Below are 16543 nucleotides of genomic sequence, written 5' to 3' on the forward strand. Positions count from 1 at the left end.
CACGTGTCCTGCGCGCTATGGAGCCATGTAAGGGTTAAATTTGGACAGTCATGATCTGAGAGTCCCTCTCCACTTTTCCCAGGACAAAGCTGAAACTGATCACTCAATCAAAACTATATGCAAGCAGAAGGGAGAGAAGCTTGGCTTTGTAACACATCCCCTTCGTCAAAAAAAGAGTAATTCATAGGAACAGCAGCCTGTCATGCCTTGCTGTCCTCAACCCCCTTGAATATTAGTTTGTGGTAACCCACTAAACCTGCTGTGCAATTCAGCCACAAAACAAGAATCCCAAGAGGAAATTAAAAGGGGGTTGGCAATCCACAGCCGCATCCCATGGGAGAGGGAGGCTCCGGGGAGGGACACCGCCTGCGCTGTCGCCCGTGGGCCTGACCGGCGGCAGCGATGGTGGGGCTGGATCTGAACGGACATAGAAGAGGGTGAAGAGCTCGACTTTAAACCGAGCGAGCTGCTCACCTGCTCCTGCGCCGTGCCCAGAGGTGCCGCGCGTCGGCAGGAGGGAGGTACCCGATCCAGATTTGTGCTGGCCGAGCAGCTCGTGACGGTGCAGGGTGCGGAAGGCACGGCACAAAGGATGCCGTGCGTCCGCCACACTCCGGCCTGAGTGACCGCAGCCACCCGAAAGTAAACCACGGGGAAAAGGGCAACCTTTGGTAACGGCCAAGCAGCACCCTTGGCTGAGAGCGGCTCGGTGGTCGGGCAGGCGGGCTAAAAAGCTAAAAAGTGGAGGAAAACGGGGCAAAGGCTGCAATCTGGGGAAGAGCGGGGGTCTATGGGGTGGGTGGGGCGGAGGGAAACGGGAGCAGCGGTGCCAGGGAGGAGCTGGCCGCGCCGCCCAGGGCGCTCGGGGCTGCCATCCGCTGCAAAGCTGCGCGGATCCGGCCCGGTGGAGGAGGAGGAGGAGGAGGCGGCAGGGGCCACCGCAGCTCCCTGCCACCCTCAAAGGTGTCCCCAGCTACAAAGCCGGAGGTGCCGAAGGTCCCCGGCCTCACCCCTGCTTTCCCCCGGTACGAGCTGCTCCTCCGGGGGGAGACGCCCGGGAAGGGCCGTGCCCCCCATAGCAAGGGACACACGGTTTCCCCTTCTGCAGCGCAAAGGCAACGCAGCCCCAACCCGCCCGGACGGGGTCTTACCGGCGGCGGTAGCGGCGGCGGGGATGGGCCCGATCCTGCCCGGGGCCGGCCCGGCGGCGGCGCCGCGTCCCGGGAACAAGGTCGGCGTGGGGCGTGGCTTCCGTGCTAACCACGCCCACCACCACGCCCCCTCGCTGCGGCGCGGCCCCGGCCCCGCCCGCGCTTTAACGGAGCAGCCCCAGGCTTTCCCCCACCTCAGAAAGGTTTGGGTTTTTTCAAAAATAAATTTTAATGTTTTTTTTAATTTTTATATTATTTTATTATTTATTTCATTTCTGCAGCAGAGAGGGAAAATACAACATGCGAGCTGACTTTAAACAACCAGGACAAGGGCTCAACATCGATTTTTCATTTAACCCCTAAACAAGGGATTGACAGGGCTTTAAATTAACTCCTAACACAGAGGGGGGTTCAGTTTCAAGAAATCCAGCTTATAAATTATTTTTCCCCTTCAAGTCCCCTTGCCAGCTCCAGAGGGATGGCAGTGCTCAGGCTCTTCCCTGGCTGGCATCTGTGCACCCAGCTGGGCTGTACTGGTGACAGAGGGCTGGTCGGTGTCACTATGGCAAAGTTTCCTTACATTTTTGGAGTTCTGGACTTAAAAACACCCCTCTAACCCTTGCCAGCGTAGGAACAGACTGCAGGATACCTGAAGTTCACTCCATTTCTGGAGAAAACAGAATGGTGACATTAAAAAGGAAAAATTAATTTTTCTCTGCCTGGATAACCAAAAATAAAAATATCATGTTCTATTGTCAATTTTATTTCTGCTAAGTGCTTAAAACTTTTTTTTTTAAAAAAAAAAGCTCACTTCAAGCCATTCCCACATCCACTGGGAATGCAGTCAGACCTGGTATGAGTCTTCCCAGTTCAGGCTGACGGTGGGGAGGACAGTTTTAAGCTCTAGGAAACATATTGCAACGCAGCTAAGTCGGGTCTAGTTTCTGGCTCTTCTCATTTGAACCCAGATCACTCCTTGGGCTTTGATGCAATTACTCCCAAAGGGGAAGTTTCCATGCCATAGTCGAGGTGGAGCTTTCTTGGCAAGACCAAGTCTTGACCAAGAGGATGGTGCCACTTTCTTCAGTCAGAGGGATGGTCCAAGGGCAAATCTGGACCGGGAAGGGACTGAACAGACACCCTTGTCTGAACCTTCCCCTTCCTTTCTCCCCAGGACAGAGCAGTCATGTCTGCACCCTGGACTCCCACGCAGCCGGGCCACAAACCTCGGGGACAGTTCGTGCTCCTGTCCCTGGCTCTGTGGGACCCCCAGAAAAGCCCCAGAGGCTAACTGGTTTTCTTCACACTAGACATACTCTGCTCAGGCGGCAGGACCGTCTCAATCTGAAATGACACAAACTGGCCCTTCAGCTTCTTCAGGGAGGTGGCAGTGGTGTTCCCAAACATGTTGTCTTCCACTTTGAAGGCAAGAGAGGGCAGGCCCCGGCTTTTCCTTTTCACACTCTTCCGCTCCCGCTTGTATGCTGTGGTCATGTTGGCGATCACCTGTAAAGCAGATTGCTTGGGTTAGGCTTTGCAACGCTGCTTAAAAATCAACTCACACCCATCTCACGCACACTCAGTGAGAGTCAGCACTGCAGCGTGCAGAGCTTGGCTTGGCAAGCCAAGGCTGTGCCAGCAAGCACCAGCACAGCTGGTTGCACCCTGGGGCAAGGGAGGGCCTAAGCAAGGTCTTTCCAGCCTTATTCTCACCAATCCCAAACTAGCACATTAAGAAATTGTGATTTCATGACTGTGCTCAGAGGAGCTGTTAATTGTCCATCAGTAGAGGGCAGAAGGGAATCCAGGCTGGAGTAACACAGAGCCAAAGGAAGCTTTTATCACCTCCTGTTAATTACAGCCCCAATCCTGGCCTGTCTGCAGGTGTGTGTCAGCAACCTGGACACCAAAAGTGCCCTTACGGACACAGCAGGATGCTTCGCTGTTATCTAGATGGAACTCTTGCTGCCCCGTGCCACGATATGCATCTCCATTTCACAAAAGGGGAATCTGAGCTAAAGAGCCTGAGCTGCCAAAGGGATCAGCTAGGAATAGATGCCACATGTTCAGCTCCGAGGCCTCCTCCCTCCTGTCCTGTTTTACTGTTGCTATTCCCTGTCAAGAATAATCACAGTCCAGGTAGGATCAAAGGACACCACAAAACCCTGTCTAAGAAATGACTGAGGAAACGAAGATACTTGAACCTTGCCTATTATTTTTTGGCACACAGATTGCCAAGCACTTTAAAGGGGACACTGAGGTCATTTTTCACGTCAGGAAACCAAGTAATGGAGAGGCAAAATGACTTGCCCAAGGTCACACAGCAAGTCAGAGACAGTCAGGAACCGAATGCTAGCCTTACTCCCTGAACCCAGGTCTCTGACCCCTGGGCCACTAGTCTTCATGGTAGCCCCAACCTCCCCAGTTTTTCTCCTCCCATTTTGGCGCAGGGTTACTTTTAACATTCTTAATTATACAGCATGTCCCTAAAGGCTTTTTGTCCCTGCCTTAAGGATGGACTCCCTGGCTGATTTGAGATGCAGATTACAAGGCAGAGTGCTGGGCAGGCTGGGACACAGCTCTCATTAGCCTTGATGGGGCAAGCCAGTCCCTCTACTTCATCACCCAGCTCTGAGCAGTAACACCACTAGCTTCCGTCTGGCACCAAATGGTGCTGGCTCAGAGGGTCCAGCTCTGCTCCTGCTGCCCTTGGCATACACCGAGCTGCCACCAGCCACCTCTTCTCTCAGGCCAGGCCTCTGGAGTCTCAGGCAGTGCTAAATCAGCTTCTGCCTCGCTTTCTCAGCCAGACACAGAGCCTCCCTGCCACACTTGAACCCATCAGCTGCCTGCTGTGCTTGGTGACAGGAGAAAGCCCGCAGGCAAAGGACTCCTGTGAGATGGCATTTCTGGACAGATGGGGCCGGGGACTCTCTCTGAGCGCCTGAGCAGGCACACACTGTGCCACGACCCCTGTATGGGCAAATCCCTTCTGTGCAGCTCTTGCACAGCCTGGTGCAAGGGACCTTGTGGCGTCTTGGCTGCAGAATGATTTCAAGGCACTGCAAGACTTACAATTTCTTTCACTGCATTCTGCTGCTCCTGAACCGCGGCTGTGAATGGCTGGAGGCTGTCTGCCTTACCGGAGCTAGCCCCCTGCTCTTTAGAGTCCTTGACAAAATCCACCTGCAAGGTACAGATACCTGGGCATTACTCTGTAACCGCACCAATGGCGAACCTCCTACAAGACTCTCTTTTGTTGAGATGTTACCTCAGATGACAGGCATACGTATCTGTTGAACATGAGGAAGAAGGGGGTGTACTTCGTGACGGAGTTGACTGAGGTGCGGAAATCGAAGAGCACGGGGTCGAGGTGGACGTCCCATTCACTGGGCTTCTCGTTCACCACATTGCAGATGGAGGATTTGAGCACCTCGGTGCTGCGGTCATCCAGGCCTGCGCAGTCTGCAGGTTCTGCGGGGGTGAGGATCTGTGAGATGTTCCAGCGCTCACATAAATGCCGGCTGACCTGCAAATGCATTTGTGGGGGTCATGCCCACAGGAGAACAAGGCGGGTTTGCACCACAGCAGCTAGCAGCCTCCACAGCATGAGACAGCACCATCCCCATGCCAGGAGATGCTGCTCAGCAGAAAAAGCTCCACAAAAAATTTAGAGCCTGACAAAATGTTTTGCAATGACTTCCTGTGCTTGAGACTTTCCACAGCACTGGGAAGTCGGGTTAATCTCAAGGCAGGGAAAGAATCTCATGGACATCATCTCACGGGACCTTTCCTTCTGAGCAGAAATGCTGCAGTGTGGCTGGAAGACTTGCACCACAAAACCAGAACCTTAAACCCCTAACAGGGTGAAAGCACTGGCAAATCATCTGCTGCTGGCAACAGGGCTGGGGCAGGGAGAAGGCAGCATCAGCTCCTTGCAACCTCCTAGATGCCACACTGCAGCTCTGCCTTTGGGACCCGCTGCCCAAAAAAACCTGCTCAAGATCACGTTGCTTTTCCCTGAACCATCCAGCACCTGACCTACCTCCTCACAGAAGTCCCACGTCTGACTGGCATAAATGTTCTTGGATGCTCCAAACCTGAAAAAAGAAGAGGACACACAACTGGTTTTACTCCATCAGCTGCAGGGCAGTGCCAGAGCAGTTCAGTCTTCATGGGAAATGGGATACAAAAGGGAGATCAACCCTCCAATGGAGCTGGTGCCAAAGAGGCTGGCAGGACCTCACCTCTCCAAGAGCAGAGAGAGGTCTGCTGGCTCCATCTGTTCCAAAACAGCCAAACCTGTTTGCTTTTGAATGATAAGGCGACAGGAGAAACATGCAAAGTTTCTTGCTCTGAATGCATATCTGTACTGGCCACATGCTTTTTCCACAAGGACAAGGTCAAGTGGTGACATGCACCATGTGAATGCAAAATAAATGCTTTCCAGGAGGGATCAGGGAATGGTTTTAAAACTTCTGCAGAGAACTGGGGCACCAGCTCTCTTGGCCTTGGGGCTACTCAGAGAACCACTTCTGCCTCTTTCTCCTGTCCCCTGATAACAAAAGGATAACAGGCTCTTCCCAGAGCAACTGAGAGGCACTGCATGGCCTCGCCTGTAAAAGGGAGAGCCCCTGCTCTTGTGAGGAACCATCTTGTGGACATGGAATATTTTTGCAACACACATCCCAGCATGCCCCATCTCACTGCAGAGGTGCAATGTAACCAGTAACACAGGAGCCCACCTGTAAAAAATTGTAGCTAGGGCTTTAGCCACTGGTAAGGGATCTTTCTTCTGCAGTGGAGCAGCCTCAACCCACTTAGTGAAGTAGTCGGTAACAAGGAGGACATGTGTATTGCTCTGGCTCGTCTCAGGAAAAGGTCCTGCATAAACAAGCATCAAGAAAAATCAATGTGATGCCATAATATCACCCAAATGATATTTTAAAAACCCAGCCCAGCAAAACAAACACTGCAAAAATGACCACAACTCTCTTCTGCAATGTCATTTGGCCAGTATGTTTCTGTGACCTTTGTCAGCAAAAATACACCCATCACAGTCTCAATTCTGGGAAGTAACGCATTCCCACAACTCCCACTGTGTGTGGGGAGGGAGCTGAGCCAGTCACATGGATCAGGTTGCACCCCTGTAGGCTGCTGTGGCCTCCTTGGCACCTCCACCCCAGATGCAGGCAGCTTTCACACACATGCGGCCGTAAGTCTGCCACGCTTCCTGACGGCTGGTGTGGAAGCCTTGAAAAGCTTGTCTGTCAGCCGCAAACACTCACCATGAATGTCCAATCCCAGCACTTCCCAGGGTGATTCCACTTTGACAGGCCTCGCTTTCCGTGACACGTTCTTGTTGTGCTCTGCGTTCTGGCACGTTTCACACATTTTGATCTGGAAAACACATATCAAAGGACTTGAAAATATGCTGACGAATACTGTCAGATTCAGACTGGACAGGTTGTGAAGGGATGAGAGGGACAGCACGTCTGAGCAGCTTCCTTCTATCCAATAAAAATAGCTGGATGCAAGAAAAAGAGGACAAAACGCAACAGGCCAACCATCTCACGTTTCACAAAACTTACCTGACAGCTTTCTGTGATGCAATAACCAATTTTCTCAACATGGCCTATAGCTAAGACATTTCTCACCCTGTTTTTAGGCAAATATTTATTGTATTTTAAACTTCTACTGCTGGCTAGAAAAATCATCAGCCCCAGGATGCTGGAGTAGCACAGGCTGCTTTGGACCGTGCAATGCAACCACACTTCTTCAAACCACACTGTTGCAGAGCCCTGCTGCAGGAACTTTTGGCACTGAAATAGGTGAGGCAAAGCAACAGAGGAGAGCCAGTGGAAAGACTGAGCTCCTCCTGTTACTATAGTTTAGGGAACTTGGCAGCTCTGGTAGGAATACAGCCTGCTCGAAGCTAGACACAGCAACACTCATCTAAAACAATCCCGCCTTCCCACGCTGGCCAAAACTGCCCTGCATGAGGAGGCCTACCTGTGCAGGCTTCCTGATGCTCAGGGGAAAGACACCCAATCTATCAAGCTGTCTCGGGACGTTCCAACAGTTTCACCTGCAGAGTTACTTAGTGTGTGGCTTCAAAGCAATAGGCACCAGAAACGACATCATCCCTGCATCAGGGCTCTTCTAGCTGCTCACTTGGGACTGCTGCCTGAATGCCCTGGGAAATGCTCGTGTCGTTGACACGGTCAATGCTCCCAACTCACCCAGTCCACAACATCCTTCACAATCCCCAGCCAGTAATACCGGCTCTGAATCCGGTGCACTGTCTTCTTCTGGCCCAGATGGTTCCCGATTTCAGTGAAATGGCTTTCCAGAAAGACTTGACGCCTCCGTTCAGGATCCACAATCACCTCCCGCTTTTCCTCCTTCTTGGGTCCCACATAGTAGAGGCAGCCACCTGCAAAGGCAAGAGGCTTATCTAAAACAACGCACCCTCACAGTCATTTCAGCTAGCCAGTCCCAGTGAAAGGGTCATTGTCTACAGGGAAAAATGGGTGAGACACAAGAAGAGGGGACTCTTGCCTTGGGAGCTTCAGTAATGCCTCTGGAGAAGCTGCTAAGCTGGAATCATCCTCCAATTAACCCAGGGACCTCTTTTCTGCACCCAGAGCTGAGCAAAGTCCTCTGCTATGATAAAGCTGCCTTGGTCTCCAGAGGCCAACTGTGGCCTACCCTGCGGTGCTCCCCCAGCTCGCCACAATCCCCACTCTGTGCCCCAAAAGGGATGCCAGAGATGGCGTGAGAGAGGCAGTGGGTACCAGCAACGGTGGGCAAAGCAGCCACCTATCCTCCCCGTGCTGGGGGGAAGGTACCTCTGCCCCCGTTGCCTTCGTGCCAGCGGGTCGCTGTCCCCACACCCCTCGGCAGCGTCCCTGGGCCCTCCCCACCCGCTCGAGCCCTTCATCCCCGCGGCCGCTGTGTCCCCCCGCCCTGGACAGGCCCCGTCCGGGCTGTCCCGCGCTGCCACCCGAGGCCGCACCGTCGACGACGAACTTCTGGGCGTAGCGCTTGAGGTTCTTCCTCTTGATGGAGCAGAAGCTGGGCGGGAAGCAGCCCTCGGCCAGCAGCCGGTAGATGTCCTCGAACTTGCTGCTGGGGCCGCACGACTCGGCCGCCACCACCTCCTCCTCGGCCACCTGCAGCGCCGAGTCCATGGCCAGCATGGGCCGGGCCGGGCCGGGCCGGGCGCCCCGGGGCCGGGCTACCCCCGCCGGGCGCGTCCCCTGCCCGCGCGTCCACGACAGCCGCCTGCGCGTGCACAACGCGGGCGCGGCCCTGGGACAGGAAGGGCATGGAAGGGAGGAAGCTGAGGGACCGTCTGCAAATAATCCTCGGAGGCCGTTACCGCCCCGGGCAGGCCCGGCCCCACTCCTCATCGTCCCCTCCCTCCCCCCCCAACCCCGTCAAGGGAGCGGCTGTCCCGGCCGCGGCGCCACCGTCCCTTGTGATGTCACTGCAGGCCCCGGGCCCTCCTCAGAACTGGGTCAGCCGTGGGGCCGACACACGGCGTTGAAGCGCGGCCTGGGCGTTGCCGTGGATTTGGGCGGCGGGGGCTGTAGGGAAGCGGCATCGCTGCAGGCCCTGGCCTTGGCCCTGGCGACGCCATGGAAATTACAAAAAAAAAGCATAAAACGAGAAAAAACGGGCAAGTTTCGCCTCCCTTCGTTCTTCTCCCTGTTCGGAATTTGTCGACGCGCCCTCGATCGCGCCGGCTCGGCCGGAAGCGGTCCTCGGCGCTGCGCGGCGGAGCCATTTGACCGCTGGACTCGCGCCCGGCTCCGCTCCTGCCCGGCTGCCGGCGGGAAACATGTCCGCGGGCCGCCCGTTCCTGGCCTGCGCCTGCTTTTTCTCGGACAACGTCTTCGTGGAGCGCTACGGACTGCACGTCCGGTACCGGGACGAGGGGCAGCTCCGCCGCGACCACGGGCGGGTAACGGCGGGGCGGCGGGCAGCCCTCACCCGGGCGTGGCGTCGGCCGAGGCCGGGCCGTGGGTGATGGGCCGTGTGTGTTGCAGGCGCTGCGGGAGCGGGGCTGCAAGAGCGAGGAGGATTTCAGAGCCGCGCTGCGGGAGGTGAGCGCGGCTTCGCCGGCAGATCCTGTCAGAGCGAGGCCGAGGGGCTTCGCGTCCCTGGGGGGTTTCTCGCAGGGAGTCCCCGCCTCAGGGAGGCCTGTCCCGCGGCGGGGCGGCGACCCGGCACCCCGGCTCCCCTTCCCCTGTGGCATTTCCACACCCACGGGTGGCCCGGGGGCCGGCGGTCGACTCGAGCGCTGGAAGGGAGCCGAGCCTTGCTGAAGGCACAAGCCCTGGCCCTGACAGCCCTGGGACACAGCTCCCCGGCACCTTGTCCTGATCAAACCTGATGCTGGGCAGAGACTGAAGGGAAAAATTATCCGCTGGCGCCTTGATCCGGGGCTGGATGCTGTCAGTGGCGTGTTTGTACTGGCAACACCCTGGAAGTAAATTCAACACGTTATGAAAATGGCCTTCTGTGCTGCTCCCTAGCTGGTTTTTGTTAGCTGGCTCCCAAGCGCCCTTCTAGTTTGTCGTTCGTCGCATGGGATCGCCCAGACTTCACAGGTTCTTTTAGGGATCCTTGGCAGGATGGTGACAGCACTAAATCGTAGTTACAATTAAAGCTTCATTTCTAAACAGGATATTATGATTAATATAGCACAGAATTTATGGCTAGATCGGCACAGGATTTCTACAAGCAGAATCAATGTAGCGCAATAAGCAGCATAATACAGAATTTATAATACAACTTAATTTAGGATTTCTAGATCCTAACTTAACTTTCTAATCACTTGGACCCTCTGCAGATCAGGTCAGACCTTAATACATGGTTTGCTGCATCAATATAACCATCATAATATAGACTCAAACATCATATAAAAGAGTATGAATCACTCACTCAGCCCTCAGAGAAAGCAGATGATGGTGGAGGTGTCCTTGGCCATGGAGGAGTCACAGCTCTCAGTGTCCAGCAGCATTTCCAGCCCAAGTTCCCCGTTAAGGACTTGTAACTCCCTGATTTTATAGACAGTGCTCTGGGTGCTGTTTTGCTTCCCTGTCCTGTGACAGGGTCATCAACACCACCTCCTTGGCTGGGTGCCTGGGACCTTCAAGGCCGGCAAGGAAGGGAGTAATCAGTCTGGCGCCCAGGAACCTTGAGGCTGGTAGGGAAGGGAAGAAAAAAATCTGTTTGGTTTGTCTACTTGGTTTGTAGGACCTTCAAGGCCTGATAATGAGGGAAAAGGAATGAATATGTGACCCGCTCGGTCACAGAGAATGGCTACTTGCCTTATAAAATGGAGTTAGTTATGCTACCCACATTACCAGGGGTCAGGAGCAGGGGGTACCGATCACACTGTCCTTCCTTTTTTGCTGAGGAATGTTATAAACTAATCTCATGGGTGTTTATTAAATAGGAAGAGCTGCTGAATCGGCTGCTACTACAGCTGTTTCCTCTGAAGTGACAGATGAGCCTGTCCCCACAACACTTAGCAGTAATCCCTTCATGACAAGTCCTGTCTCCCTCACAGCAAATGTCTTTATTTTGGACAATGCTTATATTGTCAGAATATAAGCCAGGCTCTTAAGTGTAGGCTGGTGATTCATGAGGCGTCAGAATGCCTGAAAGGGCTGAAACTTTGCAGCTCCACTTGACACATCCATGGAAAGACTTCAGTTATTTTTTTAAGCCATCCGTAATAAGAATGTGTGTCAAAGCCGTCTTTGGCATTTTGCTTTGCAGATATTTATTGGATTTGCCTTGACTACAGAAAAACAAAGGCATACACTCTGCCTCTCCCAGAGGTGCCCACAACAAAAATAACTGGCTTAAAACAATGAGCAAATTCCTGGAATTGTTTTAGTTAGCCCTTTTGATTTTCTAACAATATGCTCTATTGTTTACTTGTAGATTGAGGCAGAAGTGCAGAGAAGAAAACAGTTAATTCATCAGTCAGTGGAACGCAAAGCCATCATCTCAAAGTGCTACAAACGAAAACACCCAGAAGTGTACATTCTGCAGGTAGACAGTATGTTTGGAATCTGTTTTGCACCCCAGGAGTTGCCTGATGGTTTATTTTTGCAGTAGGAAGCCCTCTTCTTGGGATTACCCACAGTACTAGAGCTGGACTGATTTAAAACCGAGGTGTAGCATATTAAAACGGAATTAAAAACTGCCACAGCATAGTATATTCTCCAGGCAAGATTCTGCCTGGCTTATAGCCAGCTAAGGGTCGTTCTGTGTTGAAGCTGCACCCAGTACCTGGTACTAGACTCAGAATTCCATTAGTAATTTAGACCTAATGCGTCACTGCAGCAAAGAGGGTCGGTGAAGTCTAACGAACAGCCACAGAAATCAGCCTTTACGGGCTTAACACACAGACAAGTTACTAGAGACTATCATCTGAAGGGAGGCAGCAGGCTGCTAGCCTGTATATACCCCACCACAAATGCAGGGTAGCCCTCTTTGTTGCGGGCTACTCTGCTTTGAATTTCCTCATGTTTGCCAGACCCAAGACTTCCCAGATGGATAATTACCACAGATCAGCGGTAACACACAAAAAAGTTCGCATAGATTTACTGCTTTATGATTCTTTAGTAACAAGGTCTGCCGTTGTCTGTTCTGCCATTGGCTGTCATGATCTGTGTGGGGAAGTGCTTAAAGCAGAGCATAGTCACTCTGTTATGCCGAGGCCACGACAAGATGTTAAATGTACTAGGAAAGACTTTGCACTTACCTGTTAGGAGTCCATAATGTGAGCCAGGCTCTTTCCCATCATGCTAAGGATAAATCTGGCCAGTTACACTTAGAAACCAACGAACTAGAGCAAGTAGCAACTTACCTAAACCACCAAGAAAGACACCAGTAACATTCTGCATTTCCTGCCATGGAAGTAACCCAAGTGTGTTGATCAGCCTTGCTCCCTAGACTCTACATATTTTCCTGTGGCTGCCTGGAAGTCCCTTTCCAGCTTGGGCTGTAAAAGACTGCACAGGCTAATTGTGTTTCTGTGTATTTTTATCATCCTTCCCTTGACACCAGGATTCATTCCTGGCCCCAGATTTTCTGGAAATTGTGAGATACTGCACATCACCAGATGCTCATCTCCATGGCCTCCTGCGCTACATCAAGTCCTTCTCAGGTAAAGAAAAGAATACATCAGCCACAAAGATTCCCTGTGTGACACTGCAGCTTCAGTGATGACAGCTGTTTTCAAGCCCTGTCTTTAATAGCTCAGATTTGATACACAGCTGAGACAAACAGGATGTTATTTTCTGCTTGATGAGAGTCTCTGGAGAGGCAGTATTGTGCAGCAGTTATGCTCTGGATGAGATCCTGTTTTCTGCTTTTCTAATCCATCTGCTGATGTCTCATCAGAGGCTCTAGCTGCAGCAGGACTGGGGTTTTAGTTGTACCACAGCCTCACGGGGGAGCCTGCTGAAGGAACACTATTAGCCTGGAGAGCTTGTTTTTTCCTTCCCCAGGTGCTTCACTATTTCAGACAATCCCTGTTGGTTAGTCTGAGCTGAAATAGTTTCAGTCTAGATTTCAGTCTTTTAAAAAGAGGTCTGAGTTTTCAGCTTCCCTGCTGACAAAATGTGGAGGGGAAACTGCGAAGTTGCCTCCTTTTCTCAAGACAAAAAGAAAGACACAAATGTTCTATATGAGCAGGGCTCCTGGATTTGTCAAAGGCACGATTTCCAGACACACAGCCTTTTCATGCTGTCTTTATCTCAGCTCCTATATCCTCAATACTGAGCTCCCCTTACACAGACCCTTACGGCTCTACCCTGAAAGGCAGCTCAGAAGGCCTGGTTTTCCCATAGGGTTGGCACTGGATGAGTGAATCCCACATCCCCTAAATGACCTTGAGTCTCCTTCTTCCAGGAGGCTGTATTCAGACTGCCTATGATGAGCCATTGATTCACCACCCTCCCTCTAGACTTTCTCAAAACATTTCCTTGGCACATTCAGCAGACATTTAAATAATCATTGCCAGATCTCCTGACTGGATGGGGAAGCCTGGAAATGAGGGGCTAACATGAAAAACGACAAACACATCCCAGAGCTGATCCTGGGGAATGGTTCCAGCCCTCTGAGCAGCCTGAGCACAAAGTGAAGTGCCTGCGTGGGTCCTGCGTTCTTACTGACACCAGCACAGATAGCACGACAGCCAAGATGACTCTTGCCTGTTATTTTCCCCAGCAAACTGTGTCTCCCTTCTCTTGACAGATAAGAGGATCTATCGACTCCCAGTGTTCACAGAGGAGTTCTGCCAAGCCTTTGTTGATGAGCTGGAGAACTTTGAGCAGTCAGACATGCCTAAAGGCAGGCCCAACACTATGAATAATTATGGGGTAGGACTTGCTAGCTCTTGTGCTTCTTTAGGGAGAATACTCACAAACAGAGTCTGTTTACCTCCTCACTTCACACTCCTTTCCTTTCCAAAATGCCTGTAATTTGAGCACAGCACAGTTTGAGTACAGCCCCCTTGAAGCGAAAGGGTTGAGGGAATGTGTGTTACACAGACAAAAGGACAGGGGAATGCAAGGAAGGGGAAGGGGAGTTGTCAGAGCAAAGAGCACCTTGTATTTAAGCAATACACATTTAAATCAAGGAGTCAATTTTTAAAGAACACTCAACTTTTGATCTTACTCTTTTTTTTCCCCATCACTTTCCACCTTGATCCTCCTTCTTTTACCTGTAGCTGGAATATTTGCTTTTCAGTTCTTTATCTCAGCAAGCAGCAGGGTTGGAAGAGAACAAGACAGCTCTGCAGTAGCTCTGATGAAGCAGCAAATGTAGTTGCTCAGCTGTTCCCGTCTCCTTTCTTTGACACAGGTTTTGCTAAATGAGCTTGGGATGGATGAAACATTCATCACACCCCTGCGTGAAAAATACCTGCAGCCCATAACGGCACTGCTTTATCCCGACTTGGGGGGTGCTTGTCTGGACAGCCATAAAGCATTTGTTGTCAAGTACTCGCTACGTGAAGATCTGGATTTGAGCTCTCACTATGACAATGCTGAAGTCACCCTAAATGTTTCTCTGGGAAAGGACTTCACAGAAGGCAACCTGTACTTCGGGGATTTCAGCCAGGTACTGGGCATATTCCTAACCTGGACCCCGATTCTCTTCCCCACTACCCTCCCATCCCCCAATTTAAAGGCATTAACTATGTTCTGAAAAACAGTTATCAGTTCTGACAGTCAAACATGCTCTGTCCCTTCCCCCTTTTTTAAAATGTCTTAGTTATACAGAAGCCTTTTCTGCTACAAGCACATTACCAATATTCAAGCGAATTGCAGGCAATTCAAAGAGAGGACAGAGACAGCTTTCGTGGTGAAGCTGGAGTGAAACAAACCAGCCCGTATTTCCCCAACCGCAGTAATGAGCAGGGAGGTGCTGAGAGAGAGAAGTACTTTATTTCAGACGAGACTTAAACCCAAATCTGTAGCCTCTGTTTCCTGAAGAGAGAGGTGTAAATGCACCCTTACACTGGTGAAATGGGTTTTTTCATTGAAACTCTGTCTTTAAATTCCCTCTGGACCTGGCACTGAGAACGTCTTCCTTGAAAACAGTTGTACTAAGCTGTTGCCAAGCCACTGCAGAAGTGGCTGCATTTCAGAGGTGCAGTGAGTCCTCTCCGTGTTGCTCACTGGGTGCTGTAGATGAAGAGGTGACAAGTAAAAGTTTCAACTATTAGGGCATTGTTCTGCTAGGGGCTTTCTGGTGTAATGTTGTATCCACCTCCTTTTGTTCCAGGATCCTACCCCTGTGCCAAAGTACATAGAGATTGAACACGTAGGAGCCCAGGGGCTGTTACACCGAGGGGGGCAGATCCACGGGGCACTTCCCATTGCCTCTGGGGAGCGCTGGAACCTCATTATTTGGATGCGATCATCTGCCATCCGCAACCAGCTCTGCCCCATGTGCAACAAGAAACCCGAGCTGGTGGAAGCAGAGGGCTTTGGAGATGGCTTCACAGAAACCCTTGAAGATGATGTGCCTGAGACTGTGAATCTCTGTTCCTTGTGGTAGCAGACAGTAGGGCCTGATTTCTCCAGACCAAGTTGCCTAAAGCTCCTTTCTGATCTCTCAGACTTCACTAACAGACTCTTTGATGGATGCAAGAGTTATGTGAGAAATAGCTATCACCTTGGAAAGTGATCCTGCTGGGCTTAGGGAACGCAGCTGCTTGGGCAGCTGAAAGAGCTGGTACCGGGGCTTGCCTGGAGGCTTGCTCCAGCTCAGGATGGAGAGCTGCTTGGAAGACGTAGAAAGCCCTAACACTGATTCACTGCAAAGGCTCTGTAAATATTTTTGCGGGTGGGGGGGGGAACACCCAAAGCTGCTTGGCCTTTGTGAAGGCCTCTGTGCTGGCAGCAGCATTGCGAGTCCTGCTGTAAACAGAAAAGAAAGACACAATAAAGCCCTGCAGTTGCCACTTCTCTGCTATTTGCAGGGATGACTGTCCTCTTCCAGGGGAAGAGCTTTTTCTTGCTACATGACAGTGAAGGATCTGCTCAAAAGTGAGATACAGGTGATTCACCGCAGGCTGCTGGGAATAGCATGGAATTATCGTCACTGTTTACCTAACCCAGGCTCAGAAAAATCCATCAGGAATGATACAGAGAGAGCTGATCCCACAGGGTGGCTAAGAGGATCTCTGAAGGCCTCCACAATCTCTTCTGAGCAGAAGTTTCCCTTTCAAAGATAGCATGAATGTTATTAAACAAGCAGAAACCGGCTTTAGAGACAAAGCTGCGGGAGCTACTTGCAACATAGGAAAACTTCCCAGAGGAAGGCAAGAGCATACATTTAACTCCCTTCCTTGAGCTAGGTGAACAAGTGAAAATATAATATAACCGTCTCAACCTGGGTGCATCAGGCACCTGGGACTTCTTAGGTTGGCACCAAGATCCCCCCTGGCAGCCGATGCACTGGGAGGGTCAAGTGCTTTCCCTGCCATACTGCCAGCTGGCTGAAATCACGGACTTTCCCATCTACAAAACAAATTAAAGCAGCCAAATATGTTTTGATTTGGTGGCTGCATTTGCCTCTGTGGAAAGTTAATTGTATCTGTTGGATACGCACATACACCAGTGCGTTTATAAGGGGCTTTTTCATTCATTTATTGAACTGCAGTAATTACAGCATGTGGACTTTGCATCATCGATAATTGTGAAAGGCTGGATGTGAGCTGGTGCAGCTTGCACAAAGGGTGACGATTTAAGCTTTCCCAGCAGATCCGCTGTATTTTTGGCCATGAATGCCATTAGCACACAGCGCTGATTAGCTTTTCATTAGCAAAACCCATTAAAATTGCATCTTGGGAA

At 51.5% G+C, this 16543-nt stretch overlaps 1 protein-coding gene across 1 annotated transcript; it reads left to right on the forward strand.

Annotated features, from left to right (window-relative positions):
* Nucleotides 1-8997: 8997 nt before the first annotated feature.
* Nucleotides 8998-15245, forward strand: OGFOD2 (2-oxoglutarate and iron dependent oxygenase domain containing 2; the record flags this gene model as incomplete). Its single annotated transcript, XM_082007915.1, has 7 exons — nucleotides 8998-9120; nucleotides 9206-9262; nucleotides 11115-11225; nucleotides 12246-12345; nucleotides 13437-13561; nucleotides 14046-14303; nucleotides 14970-15245. 7 exons carry the CDS (start codon nucleotides 8998-9000, stop codon nucleotides 15243-15245), a joined length of 1050 nt encoding a protein of 349 aa, XP_081864041.1.
* Between the last annotated feature and the right edge of the window lie 1298 nt (nucleotides 15246-16543).

This window comes from Phaethon aethereus (assembly GCF_964289735.1).
Source record: "Phaethon aethereus genome assembly, chromosome: 17".
In the NCBI taxonomy this organism is placed as follows: Eukaryota; Metazoa; Chordata; class Aves; order Phaethontiformes; family Phaethontidae; genus Phaethon; species Phaethon aethereus.